This window comes from Piliocolobus tephrosceles, chromosome 3, assembly GCF_002776525.5.
Source record: "Piliocolobus tephrosceles isolate RC106 chromosome 3, ASM277652v3, whole genome shotgun sequence".
NCBI classification, from domain to species: Eukaryota; Metazoa; Chordata; class Mammalia; order Primates; family Cercopithecidae; genus Piliocolobus; species Piliocolobus tephrosceles.
Window position 1 is genome coordinate 147,227,270 of NC_045436.1, and position 24,301 is coordinate 147,251,570.

A 24,301-nucleotide genomic window follows, 5' to 3' on the forward strand; every position below is an offset into this window, starting at 1 on the left:
GATAAATATTCCTTCCTAAATCCTCCTAGTCTGATGTATTTTCAGTACCATACAAACATGGGCATCAGATAAATGCCCTTGGAAGATAATTGTCAGTAATGACAACAGAAGTCAAATGTATATTATCTAGAAAGGATGTGTTGTACACTATGAATATTACTGGTGTAATGACTTGGAAAATTCAAGTCAAGATCTTGACTTCACATTTAAGATCGTTATTATAAAAAATGGGTTGAATACTATGTAATTACATATTGTTTATACAAATAAATGAGAATTAGAAACTATTTTAAAATTTAGGAGACAGCATAACATAAGCAAAAAAATAACGGTGGTTTTGATGAATAATAATTTGAAGATTTTGCAGTGGCTCACGCTTGTAATCCCAGCACTCTGGGAGGCCGAGGCAGGTGGATCACAAGGTCAGGAGATTGAGGCCATCCTGGCTAATATGGTGAAACCCTGTCTCTACTAAAAATACAAAAAAAAAAAAAAATTAGCTGGGCATGGTAGTACACGCCTGTAGTCCCGCTACTCGGGGGGCTGAGGCAGGAGAATCGTTTGAACCCAGGAGGTGGAGGTTACAGTGAGCCAAGATCACGCCACTGTACTCCAGCCTCGGCGACAGAGCGAGACTCCATCTCAAAAAAATAAAAATAAAAATAAATGAATATTTAAAATATTTTTTGATAAAGTTTTATACTGTTAAAATACTGACAAATGATTATAAGAGCATTAGTGACCTGAGGAGGGGAAAAAATTATAGTATCTAATTTTTATAAGCCATAAATTCAAGAACAAGTAAATAAATCAAGTACTTCTTTCTTAAGGCTCCTATATTTTGTATCACATTTCTTATACTTCATATCAAATTATAAGTAATGATTAAACAAATAAATTAGTTGAATGTTTCTTGAGTGATGAACTGCCATCAACTAACACAGATGCTAATCAATGTTAAAGTTCTGAAAGAACAACGGAACTTTGTAATACTATCATCATTGTTATTATAGGCTGCTTCTGATGTTGGCATATGCCCAGTTAATAATTTTCTTGTCAAGAACTTTCAGGGTATTTTGGTTCAGATGCTGAAACAAGTCAGGATAACTAGGGAGCATTTCAGTCTCAGTGTTCAAGGCCTCATACCCTGAGACTGATTCAATAGGTCTGAGGTGAGATTTGAACATATTTTTAAAATAATTTTATTTTTAATATTATTGACAAATAACAATTGTATATATTTATAGGGTATAATGTGAAGCTCTGATACGTGTATATGTGGTGAACTGCTAAAATCAGGGTAATTAACAAATTCATTACCTCTAATATTTATCAATTCTTTGTGGTGAAAAACATGTAGAGCACTCTCTTTTAGCTATTTAAAGCCCTTTTAGCTATAAACCATAGTCACCTTCCTGTGTTCTAGCACATGAGAACTTGTTCCTTCTAATTGTAACTTTGTGCACACTGACCCAAGTCTCTCTTTGGCACTCCCCACCCTCAGCCTCTGGTAAGCACCTCCGGTAAGACTTCCTTACTCTTTTTTCTCCTATTACATCTTTTGTTTAGCATGTAATAGGAAAATAGAATTAAGGAGGTATTGATGAGTGATGAAGCACATTTTAGGAAGTTCTAGAGCTGTGCTGTCCAATACAGTAGCCACTAGCTCCATGAGGCTATTTTAATTTAAATAAAAATTTTAAATTCAGTTCTTTAGTTGGACTAGTCGTATTTCAAGTGTTCAATAGTCTCTCGGGGCTAGTGGCTACCAAATAGGATGGTACAGATATGGAACATTTCCATCAATGCTGAAAGTTCCATTGTGCAGTGCTGGTCTAGAGTCCTATAGACCTGGGTTCAACTCTCACTCTGTCACTCACTATGTATAATTCTGGACAAGTTATTTAACTTCTCTAAGGCTTACTTTCTTTAACAGCAAAACAGAAATAATACATAGTGCTGTCTTTTAGGGGATCCTCAAGAGAGGATTATTAAATGATATAATGCATGCACAAGCCCTAGCGCAGATTAGTACACAATCGAGGAAAGCTACTGTTAGTAGAACCCTACTTTTCAGTGGCCAATGGGAAGGCCTGTAATTACAGTCTTTGATCTTTATATAATGTTGTTTGGATGGTTGTCTTTTTTAAAAAAATGATCCCTGGCATTATCATTTTTCGTAACTAAATTTCATACTTCTTATTTAAAATGGCTTTTAGTAAACATTCTAACCCACAACACAAATATCTGGGAATAGGCCATTCCTGAAGCATTTAAAACATATTTCTCTCTTATTTCTACTTGATCTTTTACATAACAACAGAGGAAATACATCTAATATCTCTGCTTAGTTTTACTTATATGATACCACTAAGATAGTAAATCATATTTCAAAAAATTACATAAGATCATTCAAATCTTTTATGTTAGACTTTCACTGTAATGAATACATTGCTGGATATTTCTAGTCTACAGGGAAACATTTAACTTGTAGCTTATGTCTTTCTCTGCAGTAGGCAATGAATTTTAAAATAAGAAAAATGCCTAAACATAGAAAAGAGGCAAGTGTCAAATAGAAACAAGTCACCAACTATTCACAGAGCGACTACTCTGCATTGCACCAGTTAGAAACTGGGGGAATGCTAACAAAGATATTATCCCTAGTGAAGGGACTTGGAATTTGAAGAGTCAAGCTCCATATCTGGAAAAAGTGAAATAGCAACTCTAACCCTTGTAATTCCCCAGATTTTACATGTGCTTACATGTGCATGTGCTCACACAATATTCACCATGACCAATACACCTTTTTATTGTAAACTATTTAGATCCTTTTACTTTTATCGCCAGAATTTACACTAGAATTTCTTAATGGAGTAATTTTTCAAAAGAAGGTTTACAAATTAATTTATAAAACTTATACTGTCTATGATTATGAGTAGAAAAAAACTCTTTTGAAACTGTAAATAGTCTGTTTGGCTCACTCTCAGGAAGTGATTTACTCCTAGTTTGTGGCATTCGGAACTCATGTTTTTGCAGAAGTGTGCTTACTATATTACGAATCTTTTGTCATCTTTTACAAATATTCAAAACTACAAGGTGCAAGGTATAGGCTAGCAGTCTCTAAATTTGATACATATCCTTTTCAGTATACTTTTAAGCATGTGCCCAAATATATATTTACTAATTTATAAAAGATATAGATGCCATTGTACAATTTTTATATAATATACAGACAAAAATAGAAATTTAAAAGATAAAATATAAACAGAAGCATTTACATATATTTTTAACCATTACTCCAATTGATCATCTTGTGCATCTTTAATTGGAGTATAATTGCTATTGGAATACAGAAAAGGGGAAGATCAGTATGGGCTAGTGTTTAGAAAGTCAACAAGTAGTAGGTGCGAATTGAAATATGTCTTGACATTTAGGTGGGTGAGAAAGAAGAGGAGACAAGGCAATTGCGTAAAGAGAAACAGTAAGAGCTAAGGAAAATGGATGTCTTCACCCTTTCCCTCCTCAAGAGAAATATATTTTGATTTGGAAATTTATAGGGCATTTTTCCCCTGGGATAGTGCCAGAATATCTGTGGTAAAGAGAGTTAAATGCTGTTTATAAGAATCCAATTTTCTTAAATAATAACCAGCATGAAGGGGAAGGGAAATGGACATTTTAATACAATGCTGATGAGAATTAAAATAGAAATGTTCCTGAAATGACTTTGAAAATACAAATCAAAACCCCTCAAATGTGAACATCCTTGGGATTTTGTCCAAAAGAAAGAATCATCAATATGTACAGAGATCTAGCTACAGGGAGGGTTTCTCACAGGTTGTTTCTAATAGAGAAATACTAGAAAAATCTACATTCAAAAAAATAGAATACTGGTTAAATAAAAAGGACAATCCAAACACAGAAGAATGATGGAGCCATTTGAAAAGATACAGAATATTTAATGGCCTAGAGAGCTATTTAGTGGACATTGTTTTTGCCTATCCAGCATTCCTTCTTACGGTAATAAAACCCATCTCTACTTTTTCGGAAACCACACATTCCCTGCCTCAGTCTACAGGGAATGGTCAGAGGTGTAGAAGCCAATGAGGCCTGGCCAATAAGAGTATCGTATCTCCTGGCAATAACAATTGGTTTAGGTGGGCACAGGACCCAAATAAGACCAATCAGAGTCAACTTCATGATGTTTGATCACCCTCTTGGAAAAGTGTCACTTTCTTTCCATTGAGCTTGCTAAGCTGACAAAAAGTAAACTTGGAGCTGTTAATGGCCTTTCTGCTACCACACTGACAGACTACCTGAGATGATGGCATCACAAAGGAAAACAGAATTTAGAAATGGAGAAAAATAGATTATTAGTGTTATTTGATCATTTGGATCCAGCCATGTCTAAAGCTAGACTCTATCCTTGGACTTTTTATTTATGTGAACCAAAAATTTCTAGTTTTTGTTTAAGTCAGTTTGATTTGGGCTTCTGTCATTTTCAACCACGAGTTCTAATTTACAAACTTACATTAGGGCAAAAAAAGCAGGCTACAAAACAATATGTACAATAAGATTGAGATTTTTATTTTAAAAACACATACTATACATGTATAGAAAATATAACAGGACACTTCCTCAAATTAACAGTTGGCATTCTGAGGTGGCTGGGTAGTTGATGATTTTTACTTTTTCCATTTTTACTTATCTCTATTTTCTAATAGCTCTATGGTAATATATATATATATATATATGGTAAAAATATATAAAAATAATATAAATATGGTAAAATAGATATATAATATAATAGGAAAAAATTCATTTAAAAATTAGATCTAAAGAACTCTGAAGCATTCTATTCAGCCATCTTCACTTCCTGCACTCTGTTGATTATAACCCCAGATCCATTCTTTATATCTACCACAGTAAATGACTTTTAGCTGGAGACATGGCTACCTAGGGTGAGACTGTATTTCTGAGCCTCCTTTGTAACTAGTTGTGGCCATGTGACCAATGAATATATGCAGAACTGATATGTGCAACCTGTGTCGCTTCCTTAATGTCTTCCCTTTCCTCTCTTTGGTCCTTCCTACAGGTTGGCATGCTGAGGGACAGCTGAGTAAGCTTCAATCATGCAGAAAAGATAACATCATACAGTAAGGAGAAACAATATAACAGGAACCTGGGTCTCTGAATGAACTCGTGAAGCAGAGCTACCTACCCGCCCTGGGCGACTTGCCCACCTGTGAGGTGAGAAATAAACTTCAATCTAATTTAAGCCACTGTGTTTCTAAATGTCTTTGTTACATGATTTTAGCCTATGCCTTACTAATATACTTCCTAAAGTTAAATGAGCAAACGATGTAGTTATGTAGTTATCTATGAGGTGTGTGTGTGTACACGCCATCATTTTCATGCCCAATATATCTGATTCTAAACACTTAAACCCTCACTCTCTAGTTCCAAGTGAAACACAGGTAAAATAAAATGTGAGTGATAAATGGCATAAAGACAGATTTTCTGCTTAAACAATTTGGAGTTGTGTAACTGTAGGACCTATCCTTTTCATATACTGATTCTTCAGCTTTCCCAGCAGTTCTGGGAACTATTATGATTCAATAAATTCCTATTTCTGGTTAAATCACCCAGTCAACTTCAGTTGCTTAAACTAAGACCTCTGATGGATACAGCATACAGATAGCCTTCTGAGGGTTCATGAACTCCTTGAACCCTATATGAAATATTTCACACACACACACACACACACACACACACACACACACACACACACACACACAGTGTTTTCTGGGGAGAGGTTACATAGCTTACATCACATTCTCAATGGAGTCCATGATAAGATGTGGGCATATATGTGAGAGGGGAGACAATGCAATATTGTCCTTTCTAGATACAAGTTCATTATAAACTTCTCTGCTACCGCTGGAAACACATTTTTTTTTCCATTATAGGATTTTAATTTAAAACTGAACCAGAATTAATAGACTGGATCAAACAATGAGATGCAGAGACAACATAAAGAGGGTCCAGAAAAAGGAGAATGCACATGAGGAGTGGTGATATTATGTAGATAACCTCATGTTGGGAGGGGAGGAGGACCTATGCCTTCAGGATGAGTTGAGGAGTAGCAAATCAATTGACCAAAAAATAAAAGAGTTTGAAGTATCTGCAGTGGAAAGACAGAGAGGCCAGCAATCAGTAAGATGGGTTAGAAGACTGTGGATAAAGAGTTATGGGGCCAGGTGTGGTGGCTCATGCTTGTAATCCCAGCACTTTGGGAGGCCAAGGTGGACAGATCACTTGAGCTCAAGAGTTCAAGACCAACCTGGCCAATGCAGTGAAACTCCATCTCTACTAAAAATATAAAAAAATTAGCTGGACATGGTGGTACGTGCCTGTAATCCCAGCTACTCTGGAGGCTAAGGCAGGAGAATTGCTTAAACCCAGGAGGCAGAGATTGCAGCGAGCCAAGATCCCACCACTGCATTCCAGTCTAGCCTGGGTGACAGAGCAAGACTCTGTCTCACTAAAAAAAAAAAAAAAGACTTATGGGTGAGTCATATGGGTGAGTCAAGAGATTACACCTATAACCTAGCCAAGCTTGCCATTCTCAAGAACTGAAAGAGAATTAACTGAAGAAAGGTGAAACTGGTTAGAATGAGTAATTAGCTACATGCTATAGCTAAACTCTGTGATTAAATGAATAGTCACAGGTATGTAGGCAATATATTAATAGTACAGTGTTTGTTAAGAGCATGAAATCTACAACTTAATTGTTTGAGTTCAAAAATGCAACTATTTCCAAGTGATCAAGGTCAATACCAACAGTGGTAAGTCAGATTAACGGTGTGCATCTTTGATATGATGTGATAAAAATGGCATTTTATCTCTGTGGTATTCCTCCCCAAAGCCCATAACCTCAGTCTAATTATGGAAAAACAAATCTCAATTGAGTAAGACATTCTACAAAACAACTGATTAGTATGATTAGTACTCCCAAAACTGCCAAGGTCATCAAAAGCAAGTAAAATCTAAAAAACTGTCATAGCCAAGAGGAGGCTAAGGAGACATAATGATTTAATGTAATGTGATATCTGGGATAGGATCCTGGAACTCAAAAGAGCATTAGGTAAGAAACTAAAGAAATGTGAATAAAGTATGCACTTTAGTTAACAATAATGTATCACCACTGGTTCATTACTAGTAACCCATGCACCATATTAACATAAGATATAAATAACAGGGGAACCTGGATATGGGGTAGATAGGAACTTACTGTAACATCTTTGTAATTTTCCTGTAAATGTAAAATGGTCCCAAAAAAATAAAGTTTATTTCAAAAAATGCAGTCATTTCACTTACTAACCTTGAGCAAGTTGCTTAGCCTTTCTGTGCCTCACTTGACTCATCTATAAACTTAAAAATTAGGTTGCTAATGGCAGCAACCTAACTCAAGAATGTGCTGTGAGACTAAATGAGTTAATATAGTAAAGTGCTTAGAATAGTGCCTCACAGTTAGGAAGCACCTGTTTAGTATCAGCAATGATTATTTTTTAACACAGATGCTCCTTAACTTATGATGGAGTTACGTCTGGATAAACCCAACAAAAATCGAAAATGCACTTTCAACTTAGGATATTTTTTCAACATACTGTGCGTTTATTGGGATGTACCCTATTGTAAGTCGCAGAATGTACTGAATGCATGAGGCTTTTCCATCACTGTAAAGTTGAAAAATTTTATGTCAGGAAGCGTCTGTACTTGTAAAGTGCAGTAAAGTCGTATGCAAAAGGAGTAAAAATAGCCTGATGATATTAAACTCTAACTTTATAAATGAAATTGAAATAAAATTCCTCCAACTGAAAATATGTCAAAAATTACATAATTTCAAGGTCAGTAAATCAAGGGAAGTATAAACCACGTTTATACTATGGTTACATGGTGGGCCACCATATAGATTTTGCTAGCCCTGGTATGAATTCATCCTCAATTAAGGATCTAGGATCCTATTGCTCACATAAAAGGTGATAGCTCTATTACTGAAGGTCTAAAATTCCTCATGTTATAAGAAGACTAAGTCTGTATTTTAACACCAAAGTAATGACTTAGATGACTCTCACGGAGAAAAGGTAGCTAGGCTACAGAGGCAAGGTCAAAGTTAAAAGGCGAGAAACTTTTAAATCATTTAGGTGGATGGTAGTAGAAATTCCCAGAAGTCTAAGACTCAGATAGACATTTTTCCTTGTTAGAATACAACTGATAAAACATGACCAACATATGCTGCCTCTTAATTCCTGCTTTAAACTGTCCAGATCCACCGTGGCTAATGAGATTCTGAGTATGTAAAACCACTTAGCTGTCTTCCCCTTTTTCTAATAACTCAAAATTTCAGTTTAAGTTCTGAAATTCATGTAAATATTACGACGGTTAAAACAAGTAATTAGTATATCATATGTATTTCTTCATTATGTTTTTAACATTTTAAGATATCAATCTGTAGTATGCTCAGAATGTTTACTATATATTTACTATAAATTATTTGCAAAATATTATATAAGAAAAAGAATTGTTCCGAAGTTATATAAAAAAAAAATTGATGAGGCCAGATGTGGTGGCTCACACCTGTAATCCCAGCACTTTGGGAGGCTGAGGTGGGCGATCACTTGAGGTCAGGAGTTCAAGACCAGCCTGGCCAACATGGCGAAACAGTGTCTCTACTAAAAATACAAAATTTAGCCGGGCACACTTCTGTAGTCCCAGCTACTTGGGAGGCTGAGGCAGAAGAATGGCTTGAACCCGGGAGGCAGAGGTTGCAGTGAGAAGAGATCGTGCTATCGCATTCCAGTCTGGGTTGACAGAGCAAGACTGTCTCAAAAAAAAAAAAAAAAAAAAAAAAAATTGATGAATGTCAGTGTGACATTAACAGTGACAGGCTTTGATTTGTTTACAGTAGATGAACAACTACTTAGAGAAGTCTGACTGCTCACTTAATCAAAAAGCTGAGTGCAAATAAATGTATCTTTATGACAAAGGTCAAAGATTCAGTCAGGGTGTTGAAGGAAAATATAAAAATTAGATCTATTTAATCTAGAAAAAAAATAGAGAAAAAGAATATACAGACAAAGGACTTTTCTAAAATCTTGAATGTTTGTTTTTTTCCTTATTTGCAATAAGAAGATTGAAATTTCAAACCATCCAAAATATTAAATTGCTTTGAAATATTTCCCCTCATATCTAAAAATCAAAAACATTTTTTCACAGTACATTTTATTTTTGAAATTTTATTTTTGGAATAGTTTGGTCACTGAAGATGTAAACTGTCTACACCCGTTTTACTTTGATGAGTCTTCTTGAGTAGCATTTTTTAAACAACTTCATTTATTTTAGATTTTTTAAAATGTCATTTTTTATATCTCCTATAAATTAAAAATGTCAATTAAAAATTATTGAAGAATGCACATAGCAATCTCTCAGTCAAAAAAGGATAATCTTTTTTATTTCATAATGAATAGCCCACCAAGATATTTCTGTATGCATACTAAAGAATAGCTTAATTTTATTTCAGTAATCATTAGCCATGCAAACTACCTTTGTTGTAAGGAATTATAGCAACCAATGTGTGTAAAATTTTTCCAAGATTACACATGTATAAAAATTTTATATTCACATTATAATTTCTCCAGTAGTAGATACATATTAAGAGTTTCATATGTGAATTTACTTATGTTGGTAAATAAATTTTTTTTTTAAAATTTTGTTAAAATATTCTTGATATTTTGATTTTCAAATGAAACATTTACTGTTTGGTTCTCCACAAAAATGATAAATCTTTTACTATATAAATTGTTCTCTTTATGGCAACAAGTCTCCAAAGAAAATACAAACAATGAAACCACATTAGCTCAATTGATTTCCAAATTAAATTATTAGTGGCTTCTATTCCCTTAAGATAATGCCAAGTCATGAACTAATTTTAAAAAATTCAAATTAAATACACTATTTACCTACATACAGATATTCCCCTCTCCTTTACACAAATGATGACAGATGACTAGAGTATACATTTTTTATCCTTCCAATTCCACATTCTTAAGGTTAGAAGAGGAAAAGGTGGTAAATATCCTCAAGTGAGAGATACTTAAATATATAAATTCATTTTGTCTCAATCCATATGATGCCTATATCATTAATAACCAACTTATAAATTACAAGTGTTATCAAAAGCTGCACAGAAATTTTAAAAGAAAAATATAATAATCAAATTAGACAAACGATAAGTTATTTGTGCCTTTAAATATTTAGAAATATTTTTGAATGAAGATTGATGAGAAAGATGACTTTCATGCTCTAACTTGTTACATAATCTTATTGTAGTTTAAACTGATCAATAAGAAAATCCATTTCAAAGATAAAGCCAGATTCCAAGAAAAAGGTAGATAAAGTCACTATGAAATTACCAATTTTTTCCTGTATTTTCTTTCTTCTAACTGATTTCCCCTTCTTCCTGTCCCCTTTTCACCAGCTAATCACATCTAGCCCCTCTACATTCCTTTAAACTCTCCTGAAGGAATGTCCTTCATTTCCTTAAATAGCACACATTTCAGTGAAAGTGAAGGTAACAGGAATTAGTAGCTGTCATCTTATAGAGACATGTTACTCAGTATTCTCTATATTAGTCTGGAGAGCTGTAACACAGACAGGACAAAGAGAAACAACCATAAGAAAAATATTATTGACAACTACAATTGTGTCAAAAAATTGGTAACTATAATGTGCATCTCTTTGTAGAACCTTTCCTTTTCATTAAATTAAAAAATGACTCTATAATCTGTTAAAAACTAAAATGTCACATAAAATTTCATACTATAGAAATGTTTTCTATAGTTTTGATATGAATATAGAAGGTTAATGAATGAAGCAAACCACAGGCAATGATATAGGAAATTGCTACTGTATATTATTTTCAAAGCTGAGCCAGATCTATATATAGAACACAAGATATTTCAAAATGAATGCTATTTGTTGTCTTTGTAATTTTACAGAATATTAGAACATTAAAAAAATCCTAGAAGTATCACATGTTCACACCAAGATATATGTGTATGCAGATGTATATATATAATCAGATTTTAAATAATAAATACTAAATTATTTAAAAACATTATAGAGCTATACCCCCACACCCCTTTTCTAACAGTAAGAAAATAATCAACCTGCATGAACTGGAATCAGATTCATTTTCTTCTTCACTAGTGCCATCATCCACTTCTGGTCTATCCAGCCAATGTGCACCGCCACAATCTTCTGCTGTAAACTCAAATGCAGGGACTTCAGAGGTGGATGCCATTGGCCAAGAAGGTGAATTCTGAAAATCCAGTTGGCTGGACCTTCGGTAACCAATTGAAGCCAAAGGCAATTGTAGGCTACATGGATCTAAAAACTTTCTCCCACCGTTTGCGCCAGTCTGTCCTCGGTTCCAAAATTCTCCCTGCTGGCTGTCAACTGTAGAATTAGGAGATGATGCTTGATGGCCAAACCACCTCCATCTGATTTTCAAAATCTGTTTCACATCAAACTCTTTACGAGAACCAGACATCCTCAGAGAAACCAAGTGATCGTCTAGGCAACGGGCAAAAAGCACTGCACACAGATTTGTGCATCCAACCAAGACAAGAGAAGTATATGCCCTGCTGTACACAACAAAAAGATGTAAAGGAAAATAAATCACATTTATATATATATCTACAATTACTTTGATGCCAATATGTCAGATTTTAAAGAACAAAGGATAATGAATAAAGATGAAACACGGTGGAACATTCCGTTCAATCAGAGCAAACTCTCATCCACCTATCCTGAAGCAGCTAGACCACTTTCCCGGCTCTCCTTTCCCATACTGACCATTAGGTCTCACAAACACTGACAGCATTCATTAAAGTCCTTTCAAATGCAGAACACCACCCCCTTTTTCTTAAACCACAAATGACAGAGACAGAAAACACTATCCCCGTTGCAGTATCTCAGTCTCTGCTGCTTAGTATATTAACTCTTTTATTGCTGAAACTCTATAGCATTTCCCTTTGTACTTAAAAATAATCACTTTAAAACTAAAATGTTTCTATTTCTAAACTAAGTCCCTAAGTGAAATACCACAAAACAAGTTTTTTAAAAAGCATTTGTAAAATTAGATGAGTTAATGGTGATTTTCAAGCTGTGCTCTTTGGGTGGGGAATGAGGAGGAAAGGGGAGTACAAAGGTGGGGCTCCAGATTGGTGCCTTCACCTCTATCTTCTCCCTTCATAAAACAAATGGATCTAATTAATATAGTAAGATCCTGGGTAAGATTTCACTCAGATAAAGAATAATGAGGAGAATAAAAAGTCTGAAAACTACAAAGGATCAAAAAGTAACAAATACTATTTTTCAAATAAACTGAGGCCAGGAATTCTCTATAAGTAGAAATGGGCCACTGCCAGTTAGTATAATACCCAAATGTCTATGACATTACTTAGGAAAAGGAAAGTGCGGCTCCAAAAAGCTACCAGGGACTGGGATGGGACTATTGGGTGTACAAGTGCCCTAATGGTGCCCTCTGTTGTTAGCAAAACAAACAATGGTTTGAACATGGTTACAGTTAAGGCAAATTGATAAAGCAAATAAAAATAAATCAAACTAAAAAATACTGAGTAGTTATTGTGAACAATGCAATCTACTAGGCATTGTCAGGGACACAGAGATATATACATCTTGGTTCCTAACCCCCAAAATAATTAAATCTAGCTACTGAACCAAATACAAAATATTTGATAAGGTAAAATAAGAAACATTAAAATGTTGCAATATTAAAGTGTGATCTATCAATGCAGAATTTGAGTTTTCAGGGTGCTCAGTATTTACTCCTTTATCAACTAATTCCATATAAAAGGCGATGCCTATGTAAGCTGACCAAAAAACAAAAACAAAAACTACTTTGGAGGTTTACAAAAATATTGTGAGGCATATATCTTAACCTCACACAACTCTTTAGGAGAATACAAATTATTCAGAGAAACAAGAATGAGAAGCATAAAAAGCCAAGTACAATTTCATGCTAAATAATATGGGAAAAACCATAAAAACTGCATGAAAGAAAGGAGATATCAGGATGGCAATGGAGTGGTATGGGCCAGTTTCATTAGGGAGAAGGCTGCTAAGAATAGTAAAATGTGGTTTAGGTAGAATGACAGATTTCTATAGAAAAAGATTCTAATAAAAGCATGAGGTGGGCATATCTACAAGGAAGAGGTGGGAAATAGTTTGATCAGCCAGCCATACCTAATTAATTTTAAGGTGTAGGAAGAGATGAAGTTAGATGAATACAATGAGATAAAATGCCTTGAGCATGCAGCAAAGGCATTATTGAATGGACTGTTGAACAGGACAATGTTTTAGAAAATTAACTTGGCGGTACTGTGCAGGACACATTAGAAAGTGAAATGACACTTTCCCCTCTCCTCTCACCTTTGTCAGACTCCTTCTGATCAACACCCTTCTAACTTCACTCTACCTATCCAACTTTATTTCTAACTATTTTCCAACATAGACACACCACTTCATCGGTCAAGGCAGTCTACATTATGGTGTTTCCTCTTTTATAACACTGCCTCCCAGAGAAACTCTGGTTTAAAAAACACACTTCATCCTTCAAGGTTTAGCTCAGGCACTATCATCTTTGCAAACACTTCAGTTACTCTAAGTAGGTGGTTCTCAACAAGGGAAGCACCAACCCGCTCCTAAAGGCTTCTGGAAAATGGGTAATGGTGGTGGTGGATTTTGGGCTGGGGCCAGAGACAGCAAACATCTGGCAATGAAAGATGAAACCTTTATTTTGTCAATCCTCCTCCACTCATTCCCATGGTAATCATTGTTGACACCAAGCTTGGTACATACAGCCTTTCACACCTCTCTCCATGTTTAAAAATCATGGACAAATTTATATACACATATACAGGAGTTTTTGCTATTGCTATAAGACAGATCATATTGTATTCATCTTTTAGCATTTTGCTCTTCTCATCTAATTTTATATACATGGAAATATTAATCTTTTTAAGAGTCACATGATATTTCACTGCTGTAAAAAAACAATTATTAAACTATCTCCTTGCTAATGGGCATTTAGGTTGATTTCAGGTTTTGGGGTTTTTGCCATTAAAATAATGTTGAAAGAAACATTGTGAGGCTTGTGAGGCTTTTATATCTACAGAATTTATTCCCAGGAGTGGACTTGCTGGGTTGAAGATATGTGTATTTATTTTATATTTTTTTATTTTATTTATTATTTTATTTTTATTTTATTTTATTTTAAGATAGAACCTAACTCTGTCACCCAGGCAGGAGTACAGTGGTGCAATCTTGGCTCACCACAGGCTCCATCTTCTGGGTTCACGCAATTCTTATGTCTCAGCCTCCTGGGTAGCCGGGACTACAGGCACGCACCACCATGTCCAGCTAATTTTTTATGTTTTTACTAGACATGGGGTTTCTAGAGTGCAGTGGCGTGATCTCAGCTCACTGCAACCTCCGTCTCCCAGGTTCAAGCAATTCTCCTGCCTGAGCCTCCTGAGTAGCTGGGATTACATGCCTGCGCCACCATGCCTGGCTAATTTTTGTATTTTTTCAGTAGAAACGGGGTTTTACCATATTGGCCAGGCTAGTCTCAAACTCCTGACCTCAAGTGATCCGCCCTCCTCAGCCTCCCAAAATGCTGGGATTATGGGCGTGAACCACCGTGCCTGGCCATATTGTCTTTTTAATTTTAGTCATTCTGACAGGTGTGTAATGGTATCCCATTTGGTTTTCCTTAACATTTTCTTCATTATTAATGTGGCTGAGTAACTCTTCATGTTTACTGGTCATTTGGATATCCTCCATGAAGTGGCTATTTAGGCCTCTATTTTTTTTTTTCTATTAAGTTATCAATCTTTATCTTCTTGATTTGTAGTTCTTATATTTCTGATATTTCTTTACAAAAATATGAAGTAAGCTTAAATACTAATGCCTTTATGGAATGAAATTCCGCATTTACTTAAAAAACACCTTTTCTTCTGTTCCAACAACTTTCACCAACAATATAAAATTATTTTGCCCCAAAATCTATCCAGCTGTGATGACAAGTATTTCCCAGGAAAATTATTTATAAAAGATCAATATGTATTAAAAACCATTACATTGTTAAATTATCAAAATAGTCTTCACTGACTACTCTCTGTAAACTAGACCCCTCATCATTCACAAGCCCGCTGACCCTCCTAATTTTTCTCATAGCGCTTACCATCACCTGGGATATTAGATGTTTATTTGCTTATTGTCTTTATCCTCACTACAAAGTAAGCTCAAGTAGAGCTTTGTTTTAGTTATGACTGTAATCCCAGCATTTGTAATAGAATAGTACCTAGGAGACAGTAAGTGCTCAATAAATATTTCTCTAATGAATACATAAATTATTCAACAATTATAAGAGCAATAATAAAATCCAACAATTGTAAGAGCAATAATAAAAGTAGATACTTACACTATTTTTTAAATTATAAAATAAATTAAAAATCTAATTTTAAAATTACAGACACATTTACCTTGGTGATAACATTTTTCTTTTTTTTTTTTTTTGAGACAGGGTATCACTGTGTCACACAAGCTAGAGTGCAGTGGCTCGATCTCAGCTCACTGCATCCACAACTTCCCGAGCTCAGGTGATCCTTCCATCTCAGCTCCCAGGTAACTAGGACTATAGGCACCCGCCACCACACCTGGCGAATTTTTGTGGAGCCAGGGTTTTGCCATGTTGCCCAGGCTGGTCTTGAATTTCTGAGCTCAAGTGATCCGCCCACCACGGCCCCCCAAAGTCCTAAGATTACAGGCCTGAGCCACGGTGCCTGGCTGGCAAAATCGTACAGTATTTTTTCACCTTAGGAGAAAAATCACAATGTTATTCTAAGAATTTCTTTTTTCTATTCATTCTTAAGGCATAAAATTCTATCACTTGAAATCCAATGGCTAAACAGCAGATGTCTTTTCAAGTGGACACACTTTCTTCAAACTAATTACAAAATTATATTCTGTACCTCTGATTTTATAACCTTGCTTTATTTCAGGTTAAACTTGAGATACAAAAGCTCAAGTATTATTTAAAATAGATAATATGTGTCAATTATGAATACATTTTTCAAAATGTAATTAAAGGACCCATGTGCAATTTGTTTCAAAACTGCTCAAATCTTAGTCTGTGAATTTAAAAGATGACACTATTCAGTATTACAATAGAAACACTGAAATGTCATTAAGATAGACTGAAGGTGAGCTCACTTGAACAGTGTGGCTTTTAAAGCTATGTCTTTACTCAATTTAAATCATGGCTATTTGGTAGCTACTTTATATTACTAATCATCATTACATCAATCTCTCTTCACATAGAGTGTTTTAGGTAACAGTATTTATGGCTCATCAATTTTAATAAATCTATTTCTAAAGTTTTGTTTTTTTTGTTTTTTTTTTTTTTTTTTTTTTTGAGACAAGAGTCTCGCTCTGTCGCCCAGGCTGGAGTGCAGTGGCGCGATCTCGACTCACTGCAAGCTCTGCCTCCCGGGTTCACGCCATTCTCCTGCCTCAGCCTCCTGAGTAGCTGGGACTACAGGCGCCCGCCACCGCGCCCGGCTAATTTTTTGTATTTTTAGTAGAGACGGGGTTTACACCGTGGTCTCGATCTCCTGACCTTGTGATCCGCCCGCCTCGGCCTCCCAAAGTGCTGGGATTACAGGCGTGAGCCACCGCGCCCGGCCTATTTCTAAAGTTTTAAGTGTGTGATATACACTGCATTAAAAAACATCAAGAATTTTACCATACTAACCCAGCAGCTCTTACCTCTCTGTTTTTCCTCAGTTATAAAAAGAGTAAGTTGTATTGCATGATTTTGAAGAGCCCTCCAAAGTTTAATAATTCTGGGATACTTTTTAAACTTTGTCAAATTAGGTCTATCAGAATTCGATTTAAAATATTTGAATATTAATATAATTCTACCAGCATGTAAATTCCCTAACACTTAAAAATGTATGATGGTGGAAAATTTCAGTTAATTATTTACCCTAAATGATTTGAGATCTACTTTTACTAACCTTTAATTCTAGAAATAACACCAGATATTCTGTACTGCTTCTCCATTCTCATAAAAAGCAAACATTATAAATGTGAAAAATATACTATATTTCTATAAATGCAACAAATCTTTTGTTCTGTAAGCAGAACAGAATGCAAAGATGAGGAAATAGACCACAAAAATCAATCAGGACAGGGACCACTATATCCCTAACGACCTGCACAGAACATGGTATTTAAATCATTTCTGAATTTAAATTTTAAAAAATGAATAAACTAATGGCACAGACCTTGACTTGAAAGATTTTAAAATCCAGCAACAGAGGGTCTGGAATGAAACTCTTACTGAATTAAAAAGAAGTAAGTATGTCCTTTATTTGGGTGAAGTTGAGGTTTTTGAGGTGAGGGTTTAGAAATATACCTCAAGATTAATTTGGCAATGGTGAAAAATGGATTTACAAGGGACGATACCTCGTAAGGAAACCAGTCAGAAAACTCTACCATGTGAGAGGCACAGTTCAAACTTGACTGAAAGCAACAAGATCTGAAAGGGTGGTGGAAGTTGAAGATGTTACAGAGGCCTTATAAGATGGCTGTGGCAAACGGAGAGGAAAAAGTCAAAGATGACAGCATTTTCAAGTTTGAGTGACTGGAAGAAGAACACTAAAATTAACACAAGTAAGGAGGTAAGAATATTGTTTCAGGAGGATTGAGTGCCGCTTTAGACATGTTTGGTTTTAACTATGTATCAAGCAATCAAACAGGATAGGAGTCTAGAGCCAAAAATTAATCTATTCAAGAAACTGGAAATTTAAAGTGTGAACAAGTGAGCCCTGGGTTAACACTGGTTATCTTTGTATTCTACTCACTCGATACCACAAACACATGGCACCAAAATGTCTTCTGTAATAAAAAAACTTACAGTTTGAAATGCAAAACTAAGATTTCTAGCACAATGTTAAATCTTTCACTTTGTTAAAAACAACTGGGAAATACTTCTAATTTAATTAATGAAAATTTTAAAATGTCAAATTTAAATTCAGGCTGGGTGCAGTGGCTCATGCCTTAAAAGTGTTAAATTTAAGTAAATGCTGAATTTCATGCCATAAAGGGATTAATGTTTAAGCTTACTTCTTATTTTTTATGAAGAAAATATGAGAAATATAAGAACTACAAATCAAGAAGATAAAAAAAATCCCAGCACCCCTGAGGGTGAATCACTTGAGGTCAGGAATTTGAGACCAGCCTGGCCAACATGGTGAAACTCCGTTTCTACAAAAATACAAAAATTAGCCGGATGCAGTGACATATGTCTGTAGTTCCAGCTACTCAGGAGGCTGAGGCAGGAGGATCGCCTGAACCTGGGAGGTGGAGGTTGCAGTGAACCAAGACTGTGCCATCGCACAGTCGCCCGGGCAACAGGGCGAGACTGACACACACACACACACACACACACACACAATTTAAATTCAGTTGCATTATACCAAGAGATCTGGCTCTACAAATCACATGGTAGACTGAAAACTAGGCAGTCAAGAACTTTGATATATGCTCAAAACTGAAGATGACTTCATGGTAAAAGCCATATAATACAGAGATTGCATTTCTTTGTGTATCCTAAATAAATCACTGTAATATATACCTATAGGTATACATTTATGAGAGAAGATCAAGATGAAAAAGATCAAGGCAAAAAAAGTAAATGGAGTAAACTTTAACCTTTAAACTAAACTATGTCCCTTTACCATATCACTTACAATGCAGGAACTGACAGTAAATTTAAAAATTATAATACACCATGATGAAGCTACACACACAATGCATAGGATAAGCTAAGATAGCAAGGCAAGCTTAGACAGCTGCAGAGGTCAAAGATTGATTTCCAGTCAACCTGGAACTCTGAGTACAGTGAAAGCCCCCTTTTCAGATGAAACCTACAGTTGGTCCACTAAAGAAAAAAGTCAATCATAAAAATAATATATACATTCCCTTAAAGATGTTCTTTTAACTTGAACATATACATGCACATTCATTTGTAAATCTTTTTATATAGGGTTAATACCACATACTTGATAGGGGTCTCCTACTGAGTTTGGATCCTTTTTCTTGCATAAGCCATACCCATAATGATCCATCATCTATGATTTCCACTTACAGTTTCTATAAATGGAAACAGAACTTAAAAGCACTTCTGAAAGAATATGAATACAGAATCCATTAGACCAGTGGTCTGTCCACCATAGGAAAAACTTGTGCCAGACTGTAAATTAATGCATTGCTTTCTTCAAGGAGAAAGTCTCACCATGAAAACAAAACATCTGCTGAACCAGTGTGCATTAGTTTGCCTAATGTAGTTAATTAATATTCTAATGTGTGCTCCTTATATCCTTGAGGACCCCTAATAGTCTGAAGACCAGGTAGCTGGTTGATGGCCCTTGACAGGCACTGCTTTAGACTTTGATGACTTTTTCCCTAGTCTCTTACAATTATCCAACTTGATAGAATTTTTAAAATAACTCATTTATAGAGAGGCATCCCAAAGCATTCAACTTAATTTTCTTTTTTTTTTTCTTTTTTTTTTTTTTTTGAGGCGGAGTCTTGCTCTGTCGCCGGGACTGGAGTGCAGTGGCCGGATCTCAGCTCACTGCAAGCTCCGCCTCCCGGGTTTACGCCATTCTCCTGCCTCAGCCTCCCGAGTAGCTGAGACTACAGGCGCCCGCCACCTCGCCCAGCTAGCTTTTGTATTTTTAGTAGAGACGGGGTTTCACCGTGTTAGCCAGGATGGTCTCGATCTCCTGACCTCGTGATCCGCCCGTCTCGGCCTCCCAAAGTGCTGGGATTACAGGCTTGAGCCACCGCGCCCGGCCTGCATTCAACTTAATTTTCATAGGAAGAATTCTTTTCTTTACACTTTCATCAATTTATATGTTTACTCATGTTTTATAATTACTATAATGAGTATAATTGTTAAAAACAGGTTCATGAATAAACAGAACCAACTTCTGGTAAGTACTCAATTCAACGAGTAAGCAGAGATGTACAGGTCAGCTATGGAGCTGCCTACTTACCTATGAGTGTTCAGTTGGCCCGTGGTATCAGTAAGTACATTTTACAGCAGAAGAGTGTGCATCAGGTTAGAGCTACAAGTCAGTTCAGAAGTAGCTGGTGAAGAGTCCTTCTGCTGTTATTTTCCCACATTATCACTTATTAATGGTAGCCTAAGTGACACAGCAGAAAGAGTGTGAGTCAATAGCAAAGCCACTCACCAGCTAGCTGTATAATTTGGGCAAACCATTTCACCTCTTTTGTCTTCAGTTTAGTTTTCTCTTCAGTAATAGGATTAAGTGGCACATCTAAGTATTGAGTAATGGTCAGGATTTGTAGCAGCAGCTACTATCTCTTAAGTGCCCAAATGAGCACAAGAATATATAAAATACGTTAGACTGACTGGGGCATTTTGCTGTCAGAAAAACTCTGTCAAACAGGGGTCATTCCTGCCCCCAGCCTGCCACTCCTTATAGACAAAGATAATGAAGTAAGATTAATTAACCTGACTTAATACCTATATCTGGTGAGTGGCAGGGTCCAGGATGGACTCTAAAAACCATATACTTTCGAATACACCACACTGCTTCTTGCTTTCAAAGCAAGAAGTATTCTCATTCACTACTCACAAATACCTTGTGGGACAGGTAGAGTAGTTGTGAAAATGAGAAAGTAGATTGAGAGTATAGTTGACTTGGACAAGGATAGATGTCTAGTAGAGAGTAGCAGAGTAGACAAATTCTTTGCCGATAATATCTGACCAAACTAAAAGCAAGTAAGGCACAAAAGGGGGGGAAAAACAGAGTACTTAAGGAACACATGATTTCTTACATAACAAAATATTCAGTTCATCATAACTGCAGTTAAATGCCAAATAACATTTATTCACCAAGTACAAGTGCCTCACAGATTTCTCCCTACTTAGCACCCTCCCAATTTCTGCTGCTGTTTCTTACAAAGTACTGGCCTACAGTAACATCAAAAGAATGTTTTATTCCACAACTACCTATCAGTACTGACACCTGGTAGTAAAGCAAGGGACATTTTAAAACTCAGCTAAATTAACATTATGTAGCCTTTATTTAAGCTCACCTGTAAAAGTTATTACGGTTGATACTACTATGGTATAACAAAATCATTACTTTTGAAAATAGTCCTTTGGCTTGATGATTAGTAAAAAACAAAGTTCCCTTGCTATCCACTCCTTAGATTTTTGTCAATGTAAGTATATATTTGCTGTGCACAAGGATGGAAACTGTAATATCATTTAAAAAATGACGGAAAACCACTGCTAAATTCTTGCCTGATCCATTATGGTTGGCATGTGCTGAGATACCCAATTATCTTATGTGCCATAAAAAGTAACAATCTGGATAACCACAAATTTGTCTTTTACTGACTTCAACCAAATCCAGAAGTGCTTCAACCAAATCCAAAGCTATGTGTTTCACCACATAGCTTTATGGTGATGGAGGTTAAAAAAAATTTTTTTAATCAATCAGTACTCTCCAGACACAAGTATAATCAATTAAAGTTGCCTGTGCTCGCTGAACACATAATAAGCCAATCACAGATCAACTTGATTCTGCTGTAGGACCAATCCAGATTTTTATAAATTATATATTTTTGTTAGAATAGCATAAGTCAGGTAGGGAAAGGGTAGTAATGGGCAGTGTGAGGAACAGAGGAGAAAATGTGAAGCACTGTTTCTCAATTGCTCATAATTAGAAATGGTTAATCACCACAAATGTTAATTAAACCAGTTAAGCATTAAACTGCCTAGCTTGCCCTAAAACTAGACTCAAAGAAAAGCCACCAATAACCTGTACAATAATTTAACTTCAGCAAAAAGCAAAATGAGGATGTTAGTGGTCAAATGGAGATTAGTGGAGACCAGTCGAGGCTAGAATTTCTTAGTGTTAATCATGCGTTAGATTAAATCCAATGTTCTTAGGAGGCACTTCAGAGTAGTCTTCCCAAACTCCAATGGGGGGAAGGAGATGACAAATAAATTTAGGACAAACTGATTTAGGCCTCTTCAAAGAACCATGCGGAAACCAGGCGAGCAATTCTAAACTCCTGTGGAGCACAGACTTCAGTATTCCTTTTTCCTGCTTATCAAAGAAATAGCTCCTCAAAGAAAGGCAAATATTAAGTAGAAATGAACCAACCAACCTCAAGTCTAAATCCTCTCTTATTCTCCACGCTATCGCCAAAGTAGCCTTCTAAAGTGCAATTCCTGACTACATCACTCTACTTAAAATGTTTATTTTTGTTTGTTTTTGATCAGCTACAAGATAAATAAAAGCTAAGATCTTTAGCATGGAATTCAGGATTTTTAATGATCTAGTAGTCTTGCCTGCCCTTCCAGGCTCACCTTCCTCTCAACTTATTTCACTTTCTCCATTATAAAAAGGTGTAAATGAGCCAGGTGTGGGGGCTCACGCCTGCGATCCAGCACTTTCAGAGGCTGAGGGGGGCAGATCACGAGGTCAGGAGTTCAAGACCAGGCTGGCCAATAGTGAAACCCCATCTCTAGTAAAAATACAAAAAATTAGCTGGATGTGGCAGCGAGTGTCTGTAATCTCAGCTACCTGGGAGGCTGAGGCAGGAGTATCACTTGAACCAGAGAGGCAGAGGTTGTAGTGAGCCAAGATTGCACCACCACACTCCAGCCCAGGTGATAGAGTGAGTCTCTGTCTCAATAATAATAATAATAATAATAATAATAATAATAATAATAATAATAAAAAATTTAAAAAGAATAAAAACACACTACATCAAAATAAGCAAAAGAAATATTATGGAATACTTCTTAATGAAAGGCACTGCAGATAATACAAGTATGAGTAGAGTTAAGCTTCAGTTAACCCTTTTGGCTCTGTTTCCTGGCCATCTGTAAAACTAGGTACCTCAACTACATTACTAGGTAACATTACTTATAGTAAAAATGATCCCTGTGATTAAATTTGCATCAAGACTCAGGAACTATAAATGAACCATAAATACCTCATAAGGAAGCTATAGCTTTGACTTCCCTGTGATGGCTCTTTTAATTAGCATAGCTTTTACAGAACCCTGGAAACTCAGTCTATGGAGTTTGTGTAAGAGTTACTGGCTCCTGTGGGACGTGTTTTTTTTTTTAAGCTAAGGCAGCTCCTGCACCACCTAGCGTGAGCTTCCTCTGAGGTGCTGCCCAGATGGCTATGAGCTGCCTGCGTGGACTGCTGTGAAAATCACTCCCACTGAGGAACATTTGGTGCTGCCCTGCTGGCAAGCTATGATTCCTGTCTGATAGCCTTCTGAGTAAACAAGCTTTCTGAACTTGAAGTTTAGTTAAATCCAAGAAAACCCCTTCATTTGCACAGCAACAAGTGTTTAAGAGTCTTAATATGACATTCCAGACATTCTACAATCTAAACCTAATCTCATATACAGTTTTTACTCATCTTTTTTTTTTCTGGGAAATCCTCTTCAGGTAACATATACCACCTCCCCATAGTTAATCTCTTCAGCCACTGCTGAGGTGAAGCTATAGATATTTTTCAACCATGAAGGAGGTATCGCATAGTTTGAAAATGCAAGAGAACTCTGCTAGTGAAGCTAAGTAAACAAGTCTAACAGAAAATGATGGAAATGTATTGAGAATAAAATTAGATTAAATTGGTGAAGAGATATGGTAATAGCATATTAAAATGTAAAATGTCCAGATAAAGAGTGTCTACGAGACCAGTTTGGATGGAAGAAAAGAGCAGAGCTAGGTAGTATATTACATATGCCCTTATTCCTACATTATTACCCATGAGGAGAGGCCAGGGAGCCCTGTATCAGGATCAAAGCAGATGACTTGTAAGAGTTACACAATTCAGTCAGTCCTTACCCTGGGAGAGGAAGAAGGGATGGATGAAAGGATTACAACGGAGATGGCATTTGCCAGTGTTCAGGGAGGGAATATCGTAGTTACTTAAGTCAGATCCAGTTATACCTTCTTATCCTGATTATCATAATCAGCCTGTCCCACTAGAATTTGCAAGCTGATGTTAATTGTGTAGAACTTTTCATGGCACCTCGGTTTCTTTGACTGAAAGCTATCATAATTGCCTCTTTCTCT

General features: G+C 35.9%; 1 protein-coding gene across 3 annotated transcripts in view; it reads right to left on the minus strand.

Annotated features, from left to right (window-relative positions):
• The window catches only part of KLHL5 (kelch like family member 5), a 78,536-nt gene that overhangs the window by 48,128 nt on the left and 6,107 nt on the right, over positions 1–24,301 (minus strand). The window contains exon 1 of one of the 3 annotated variants that reach the window (XM_023224539.3): positions 20,214–22,704. The exons of 1 other annotated variant lie outside the window; for it this stretch is intronic. Coding sequence is in view for 1 of the 2 variants with exons in the window: in XM_023224537.1 (XP_023080305.1) it covers positions 11,229–11,611 (383 nt within the window). In the remaining variant the exon portion in view is untranslated. Of the gene's footprint in view, positions 1–11,228; positions 11,706–20,213; positions 22,705–24,301 lie in introns of those variants that run through there. One more of the 3 variants, XM_023224537.1, reaches the window with a different exon arrangement.